Genomic DNA, 9,598 nt, shown 5'->3' with positions numbered 1-9,598 from the left:
AGTGCTTCTCAACCAGTGGCTCGTGACCCAAAAAATAGCTCTGTCTTTGTTTTTACAGTGAATTTTTGGGTGTTGAATTGCATATCAAATTTAGATTACAGTGTTTTAACAAAGCAATGCATTTAATGCGATGCATATTTGTCAGTCATACAGTACATGGATGATTTCTGCACGGTGCAGTTTATTTACTATTTGATTTGATTTTAATAATCTTTTTTTTTTATGCAGTTACTCAAATTGCTTGGAATCAGCAGAAATCTGTTAATTGTGAAAAATGTATTCAGTTAAAAAGTAAAAAGATGATTAAAATATGGCTAGCTGTGGATCAAGCAATATTCAATTAATACAATTTATGAGATTGAAACAAGCTGGATTTATTGATAAATGTGGCTGTTGTGCATTTAAAACATTCAGTTTATGACTTCTTGATTAGTTCGTAATTCAAATGCATGGGAATTTTATATGCAATTCAAACACACATCAATCGAAATATCTTAATTTATATAAAATTCAAAATATTTTTTCAAGTGCATCGATGCAATCAATCAAGGCATGTTAGTATTTTATATAGGTTTGTACAATAAATGAGCAGCACCAGTTGAGAAGCACTGATCTAGTGATTTAGACTTTCTATCTTTCGTTTGTTGTACCCTTCTCTCGTTCTCACTCTCTTCCTCCATGTCTTCAGAGAATCTCAGTTCTTCTTGAAGAATGAAAAGAGGCGCTTGTCTCTGTCCGAGAGGCGATGTCCTCTTCTGGAAGAGGCTCCTCCTCGCGACCCGCTGAAGGAGAATGGAGGATCCTTCCACTCCTCCTGGTGTTTATCCATCAGTTGTTGATCGATAACTCTGTGCATATCATCCTGAGAGAGAGAGAGAGAGAGAGAGAGACATCAGCACTTGACTCTAAGACAGAAAGGAGGCCACAGCAGACAGTTTGAGGTGAGTGAGGATGGATGGATGGACATGAGTCCTGTGTGAGCGGCGGACATGAAGGCTGTTGTCACACTCTGTTCCCGGTAGCAAAATTAAAACTATTAACTCTTTCCCCGCCATTTTCCGGCTTTCCGTGTTTTCACTGTTATACGGTAGGGGGCGCTATTACACATCTACTGAAAGAGTACAGAATGTCCTGATCAAAACACAGGTGAAGAAGCAGCAAAAACAAGCCATAACACATGTAAGCAGAAATACGCGATCATCAACATTAAACAGCACATAAATCAAAACTGTCTAATGTTACTGAATGAAATGTGAGTGTGCTGATGGACTCGATCTACTCCATCTGTGTTTTGATCATCGTTCTGAATCACATCTCAAAATGTTGCTTTTTTATTAAACTTACCCACATTCATGTGTTGATAAAAATAATAATGCATGAAGTTTTGTTTTGTTTAAAAGCATATATGAAGACTTCAGATGCAAAAGCCTCTAAGTGCCATCTGAAATTTTCTTCTAGAATGATCATTTTTATTAAGCTTGTATGTTTATGTTCAGTTATTTCACTTAAATGGCAATGAAAATGACCTATTAATTGTCATTTAAGTGAAATTACTGAACCTAAATATACAAGCTTGATAAAAATGCAAATTTTAGAAGAAAATTTCAGATGGCACTTAGAGGCTTTTGCATCTGAACTCTTCATATATTCTTTTGATATATTGCATGTTCAGATATTCATAAAAAATATATATTCTGGGGGCAAGTAAAATTTTCAAAAATGCTGGCCGTGACTGGCGACTTTTTCCCGAAAACGCTGGCAGGGAAATAGTTAAAACATTTTCAGTAACTGATATAATGAAATATAGATATTAGATTAAAATAAAATGAAAAACATGGATATTAGATGAAAACGTTTTGGCAAGTAACTAAAATAAAGGTAATGCTTTATAATAAGGTCTTGTTTGTTAACGTTAGTTATTACATGAACATGAACTAACAACCTTTGTTCATGTCAGTTCACAGTGTATTAAATAATATTAACCGATGCAGCTTTTGATTTTAAAAATGTACGAGTAAATGTTGAGATTAACGAAGATTATGTAGTATTTTTCATTGTTAGTTCATGTTAACTAATGTAGGTGAACTAATGTTAATCAATGAAACCTTATTGTAATGTGTTACCAAAAAAGTACTAACGTGACTAAAACTAAAGCTGGAATAAAAAATAAATGAAATAGAATAGAAATAAATGTAATGGCTAATCAGAAATATATAAAACAAAAATTAACACTTTACAATAAGGTTAAATGTATTAACATTAGTTAATTACATTAACATAACATGAACTAATCACTTCAAAAGCATTTATTCAACTTAATGTTAATTTCAATATTGTATCTGTTAATAAATTGTATTTTATTAACTGATGTTGACAGTTAATGCTAGTTAAATTAATAAAATAAAATGACAAAAGAACATAACAAAATGACTAAAACTCAAATGGAAACTGAAAGAAAAAAGAAAAATAAAGGTTTCCTTCTCGATACCACAGCTCTCTTTTCACATAAGCATTCACTTGTCATGTTTGCTCTAGTGTGAAAATGCCCTGAAGAACAACATCACAATGACATGGACGGCGATCTCGTGACCTCATGACCCGGGATGAACATGGATACGGGGAAGACGGCGAACCCGAGCTCACCTCTAAGGCAGGAGGGAGTTACCATAGGGGAGAAGGGGTCTGTATGGAAGCTGAGAAAGGCCACTAGATCAGAAACCACAAGAGCCACACAGTGAACAGCCCTGAGGAGGCAAACTGCAGGCGGAGAGAGAGAGAGAGAGAGAGAGAGAGGGAGAGAGAGAGGGGGGGAAGCTAAGAGTTAAACACACACACACACACATTCACGGGATACAGGCGAGGTAGTACCCTGGAAATCCAGAGTTCTCACGAGAGCACAAGTTGAATTTGCTCAGCGAGTTTACTCTGGCGTCCAGTAATGATGCTCATTAAATATGCCCCTGTATCCGAGCTGCACCAATCACATCGGGTTATCTGATATAGGCGGGCCAGAGGCGAGCTAAAGATGACGACAGCGCTGTGACGTCCAAGTCATTAGTAAACATTGCAAGATGGCTATGGATGAACACCAGTTGTTTGAAACGGCTTTGGCCGCTACAATGAACGAGTTAGACTTGGCTTTTTATCTAAAAGAGGAACAGAACACGGCGCTCGAATCGTTCCTTTGCAAGAAGGGCGTTTTAGCTGTTTTGCCGACCGGATACGGCAAGAGTCTAATCTACCAGTTAGCTCCGCTGGTAGCTAAGCGATAACTTGTTGTGATTGGTCGTAGTGTTATCCAATTGCGTGCAGTGAGATTTTCAAACGCATGCTTGGTGCCGCCCCTCGAGCTGGCCGATTTTCATTAGTCGATGCCAGACCGTTAATCTTTCAGATTTAGGTCTGGATTTCCAGGCTAGTGAGGCAGAGCGACAGAACCGCTGATCTTTGCTTTAATATGAGGAGAAGGACAGATGACCGCACGTTCATACACTCAAACACACATACTGAGAGTTAAAGTCAACATGAAACTGCACTCACAACACATTTTACATCTGCAATTGAGCATAGTTCCTTTTTAATCTAAGACTGGAAACTGATTTCATCCTCCAGAGCATTTACACGGATCCCAATAGTAATGTCTTTTTCAGATCTATTTTTATCTAATATTGCTTGTTATCTGGCATTAAATTACCATTAACTCCTGGTTATATTTTCCAAATGTTGTCATGTACAATAGTGCATTTTTAAAGTCACAAAACAATGATTTTCACCAAGACAAACTTATTTTGTGTGATGGACCTAGAAAACCTTTTTACCATGTGCATCGGCAACACTTTATAATAAGGTTTCATTTGTTAACTTTAGTTAATGCATTAGCAAACATCAACTAACAATCAGCAATATATATATATTAGAGCATTATTAATCTTTGTTAATTTTAGTAAGTAAAAATAGAATTGTTCATGTTAGATCACAGTGCATTAACTAATGTTAACAAATACAACTTTTGATTTTAATAATGTATTAGTAAATGTTCACATTAACTAAGATGAATAAATGCTGTAGAAGTATTCATTGTTAACTAATGTAGTAAACTAATCAAATCTTATTGTAAAGTGTTACCAAATACGTTTATAGAGCTGTTCATACAAAACTGTTTAGTCCTTGAATTTTGAGAAAGGTGAATTTGATCAAATTTAGTTTGTATTTTTGTTGAATGTCGAGTCTGTCTCTGCCCGTGAAGCTGATATAACAATACATTTAAATACAACCAACCACAAACATGTACAATAATAGCCTGAAACAATGACTAAATACATATTTGACTTCTGATTAACATTGACTGTACAGTCTAGGTGACGACCCCCCACCCCCCCCCCACCCCCCATTAATATTACAATTAATTTGTAATATTATTTTGTAATATTACAAAAACATTTTAATTTTGTTAAGATATGCATTAGTGAATTGTGTTCAATAAGATCAGGAAGGTCATAAAGTAAATAAGGTCAATGTTGACTTCATGTTGACTTTAAGGATAAAGGGCCAAAGGAGAGAGAAACAGACAGAGAGAAAGAGCTGACCGCTGCCATTCATTACAGTTTAGCATCACAAAAAGCTCATTTACTGTGTTAATGAATGTAGCATGTAAATCTCGCCAGTCTTTCCACAGAACGAGGGTTACCATCACGACAGTGGTGAGTATTCGCAGGCTGGAGTTGTTGCATGGCTAATTGTAACCTGAATGTCTAATATGGCATATGGCACACAAAACTGTCGGCATCTGACCGGTTGAATTCTACAGGATTTCCGGGAGACGTGTGTGTCGTGTTCTTAAACGGTCCGCCTGGAAACAAAGCCGTCGTGACGCCAAACCCCCTCATGGAAAAAGCAAACCGTCATGTTTAAATCTGTGGCGATGAGCGCTCATCAGGATCAACTAAATGCTGGATTTCAAAAGTATGTGAAGTTCATGTTAAAATACATCTAAGAGTTTTGCATGCCTTTCTGTTATTGTAGGAACATCAACGTGATATTTTCACACCCCTAAACATGCTGCAGAATAAAACGAACTGTGATTGGTTGCTTTACATGTCAGTCAGTTGTCCTGTGGGCGGTCCTTGGCCAATGAAAGCTGCGATAGAGTCCAGACCTTCTGCCGTCAGTCTGAGGCCATTTCCACACTAATACGGTTTCGCTTGAAAACGTATATTTTTCTGTCCGTTTTGGCCTTCCGTCCACACTGAGACGGCGTTTTTATTAATGAAAACGAAGCTTTTTAAAAACGCACTCCAAAGTGGATACATTCGAAAGCGCCGTTTTCACATTGTAGTGTGGACTGTGAAACCGGTGGTAAAAACGATGACATCAATTTAGTCATGTGACGCATATTGTACCAATAGATATTCATGTTTATACCAGTATTGTGCCTGTTGTGTGCCATTCACTTTCACACTGTTGCTAAAAATATTCTACATTGCACACTCTTCATATCACAGTCCTGCAAAGATGACAGAATTTACTCACATTTGCAGTCCTGCGGCAATACATGAGAGCAGTCGCGTTCTAGACCAAACATATGGTGACTGCGTGCGACCTGGACCGCATCAGCGAATGGTGAGATATTTTACGAAATAAAATTATCCTGTCAGAAGAATTGTGCGATAACTTCATTATTTATTTTTCCATCTGAATCATATCAGTGGTCTTTTGTGGGGTTTTACGCATGCGCAGTAAAGGTGGATTTAGCGATTTCAGGCATTTTTCAAAAGCTTCTCATCCACACTGATACGTCCGAAAACGCCTGAAAACGCTAGTGTGGACGGAGAGCGTTTATAAACAAAAACGCCGTTTTCAAATGTATCCGGATTAATGTAGACGTAGCCTGAAGGTCTGGCTACACGAAACTAATTGTAACCCCACGGCACCAATGTAACCCCTCCCTGATAGCAAGCACGTTCAAGACCACAGTTACATTGGTGCCGTGACCCGGATGGGGACCGTGACCCGGAAGAGTTGTGCGGCCTTTGTCTCACATTCAATTACATCATTCGTATTGCTTCATGGGATGAATAGTTAATGTGTTCCCCACAGGTTTGACCTTTGCATTTGTTTGTAATATTTTGTGTTTAATAACTTTCTGTACTGCGATTGATTGGAGTGAGTGAGACTAACCTGCCAGGCTTCTAACTGCTGAGACAGGTTGAGTTTCTGCTGTATCGCATCCAACAGCTGACTGTTCAAAGACATGATGTCTATCTTACACTTCGCCAGCTCCATCTCCACCGCTTTCTTCCTGTAACAGGGAGGAGAAGTCACTGAACTGCATCTCATGTTGTGACTGGCAGAACGGTCTCACGGGCACAGGCTGACAAAACGTGGTGGTCTGAACAGTTTTTGGTTCATTGCTTTATGCAGTGGCCAACTGATGGTCACTTGATTTCAGGAATTACTCACATCTGTCGCACAAATTTGTGAAAAAGAATTGCGCTTCATTGAATTGAATGTGCACTTGTAGTGTACTTCAAATCTTAAAAGTATATATTTAAAAAAAACTTTACTTGCAGATAATGCAGTATTAATGAAATAAAAGGCCACTTATGTTTGCTTAGAGCACTTTTAATGACTATGATTCTTAACACACTTAAGTACACTTTTAAAAAGTGCAATTTGTGGAATAATGTCAAATTAAAAATCGTGCTTTAAAGTACAATCATTTTGATGTGTCGACGGACATACTAAAGCACTTTATTATAACAATTAAAATATTTGATTTTACATTTAAAGTTATAATATATTGTAAATGGACTTAACTGCAACTTCATCATTGCGAATGTGTATTTACAAATATACAGTAGTCAACATTTGAAGTGGATCATAAAAGTGCATCAAAGTTGTCCTAAGACAACTGTTCAAAATTAATGTATAACTTTGATGAAAGGTTTTCATCCACTTCAAATGTTGACTACTGTATTTAAATGCACGACATATAAATGTATGTGCATATATGTCATGCATTTAAAACATTTGAATGGCATTTCTACATATACTTGTATATGCATATAAAACAAGTTTCAGTAGAAATGCCATTAAAATACATTTTAGTTTAACATAAATACATTCGGCGGTACACTTTAACTCCTACTTAAGTGGTTCAAAAAAAGCAGCTAATTGCATTTAATATAACAAATTTATACTATAATTTATTTTCATCTAATTGCAATTAACATGCAATTAAGTGTCAAAAACATTGTTCACACTTATGTATACTCTTTAAAGTATAATCTTTGTAACAAGAAGCCTACTCTTTCTAAAAGTATGCTAAAGTGTCCTTACAGGCTGAAGTTTAATATTTAGCAAAAACCACTGATTTGCATGAAGTCTCCAAACATGTACATGTGTGTCAGTCGCATTTACTTGGCAATGGCTTCATCTCTGTCTCGTATAGCGCTCTGTAACTGCTCGTTGGGTTCGTGGACTTCTGCCATCGCTCTCAACCTATCGTTCTCTTCTCTTGAAGAAGAAACTTCCACCGAGAGCAGCGCCACCTGCAGGATCCAAAGAAGAACCAGATGAATTGATGAGCTCAGGTATTTATATAAGGCTGCGTTTAAGTCAGGCCCGGCCCCACACCAAATAATGTCCGATTGCAAAATTGGTGCGATGTTCAATTCGGCTCCAGATTTTGAGGGGAATCATGGTTTGGCTGCTTGATATCAAAAATAATTTTGTTTAGTAGATGTACAGTATTAGAACGTGACCGCGAACGTGACATTCAAATGATTTTAAACCGTTCAAGCGCAAGAAGACGCGAAATACACATACACACAAAGCGCGCACGTGTCTCAGACAGCGCACCGCTGAACTGAGTTCTTTTGTTCTTATTGCACTTAAATGGACGAATGCACACAAAATGATGTCGAAATGCCTGTTTTGGCGAGTATCCTCCTCATAAGCACAGTCTTCAATAGTTCAAATAAAAAGTCTTAACCCTTTGCATGTAGGTCAAAAATGACTGAATTTTCTTTTTATTTCAATGAAATGAATGTACTATATTAATGTTTTTTATTTAATATTTAGTTTTTTAGGGGATTTTATGGTACTAAATTATATTTTCGCAGTATTTATAATCCATTTATTCACTTTTTGAGCATAGACCTGAAAATAAAATTTCCAACTTAAACTATCGTAAATCTTGAATGTTTTAGATCACAGACTTAAGTTTGATCTCTTTTCAAAGATGACACTTGGTAGATTATTGCTGAAGTGAAAAAAGTTTTAAAAATTGAATGTAAAAAAAGTTACAGAATTTTACGTTTATTGTTATCTAAAACTGTGAGAAAATCAAAGCCATAAATCTAAACAAGTTTTGTTCAAAATTTGAGCCTTATATCTAAAAAAAAAAAGAGCTTTCAGTAAAATTTGATTTGATTTGAAAATTTGGCCGCAGTACCAAAAGTTTACACTAGGTGAAATTCGTCTCCCATTCATTTCCTACGCGAAGAGCACAAGTGTGACTATTTTTTTCAGGACCATTTAACCTGTTCGAATCATGTCCATGATTTTTTTTTTTCTGTGTTCACACAGCAAGTGTCAAATCCTTTACCAAGTTTCGTACCATTCCGATAAAAAAAAGTAAAAAAATTTGGTCAAATCCGTGCATTTGGTCTTAAAAGCGACAGTAGCTTAATATACATGCTGCTGTCTTGTCATTAATTAAACAACAAACAAAAAAAAGAAAAGAAAATATGTTTTTGACTGAATAACTTCTTTAGATTTAATAAAGATTAATATATATTGAATTTAAACATTATAGTATTTCGTAGTGAAACACCACTACTGGCAGAACCCTTGCAAGGGGTATAAACGGAAGGCCCTTGATCACTTGTGGTTAAAGTAAGTGTGAGCACTGCTATTGTGACATCACAATCGTGTTGCATTGTGGTCTATAGATCTGCCTGAAGTGTACATATTGGTCAAAATCGAGGGGTTGAGGCGAGGGTCTGTCCAAATAAACTTCCCTCGTCCATTTGACGAAGTTGAACAAAATTCAAAATGGCAGCGGGGATTCCTCAGAGGGGAAGTGCTCTAAAAGTTGAGTTAAACAGTGTAAGTGTGTATGTGTGTGTGTGTGTGTGTGTGTGTACCTGATTATGGAGCTGTAGCGCCTCCTCCTGGCTGTTGTGTGTTTTTTCCTGCTCCTGTTCGAAAAGTTCTCTGAGTTCTCGCAGCTCCTCGCTCAATTTACGAACCTGCTCTTCTAGAACCTCCTCATCACTGCGCCGTGAACCCTAAACGCATGCAAAACACATTGAATAATGTGAATTTGACTACATAAAACGTTCAGATGTGGACGTGATGATTGTTACCGTAGATTCATTGCCGTCCAGCAGGTTTTGTGTGAGTCTTCGCAGCTCCAGAAGATTAGCGGGCAAACTACCCACGGGGACGTCTTTAGCCGACAACGTCTCCGAAGACTCATCCATGGAGGAGTCTGTGGATAAGGCGGAGTCTGTGATGTCACTTCCTCTCAGCTGTGAGCATATGGACCGCACCTGACAGTAAGCCTCCCACAGCTGCAGCCGGAGCTAAAGGG

General features: G+C 37.3%; 1 protein-coding gene across 2 annotated transcripts in view; it reads right to left on the bottom strand.

Moving 5' to 3' along the window:
• Positions 1 to 222: 222 nt before the first annotated feature.
• The window catches only part of bicdl1 (BICD family like cargo adaptor 1), a 41,975-nt gene continuing 32,599 nt past the window's right edge, over positions 223 to 9,598 (bottom strand). The window contains exons 6-11 of one of the 2 annotated variants that reach the window (XR_014625399.1): positions 9,372 to 9,590; positions 9,150 to 9,293; positions 7,420 to 7,550; positions 6,178 to 6,298; positions 2,644 to 2,757; positions 225 to 862 (exon numbers count right to left, since the gene is read on the bottom strand). Coding sequence is in view for 1 of the 2 variants with exons in the window: in XM_084388968.1 (XP_084245094.1) it covers positions 695 to 862; positions 6,178 to 6,298; positions 7,420 to 7,550; positions 9,150 to 9,293; positions 9,372 to 9,590 (783 nt within the window). In the remaining variant the exon portion in view is untranslated. Of the gene's footprint in view, positions 863 to 2,643; positions 2,758 to 6,177; positions 6,299 to 7,419; positions 7,551 to 9,149; positions 9,294 to 9,371; positions 9,591 to 9,598 lie in introns of both variants that reach the window. The other variant, XM_084388968.1, reaches the window with a different exon arrangement.

Source organism: Rutilus rutilus, assembly GCF_951802725.1.
Source record: "Rutilus rutilus genome assembly, chromosome: 19".
Lineage (NCBI taxonomy): Eukaryota > Metazoa > Chordata > Actinopteri > Cypriniformes > Leuciscidae > Rutilus > Rutilus rutilus.
This window is presented reverse-complemented; position numbering and strand designations above follow the sequence as displayed.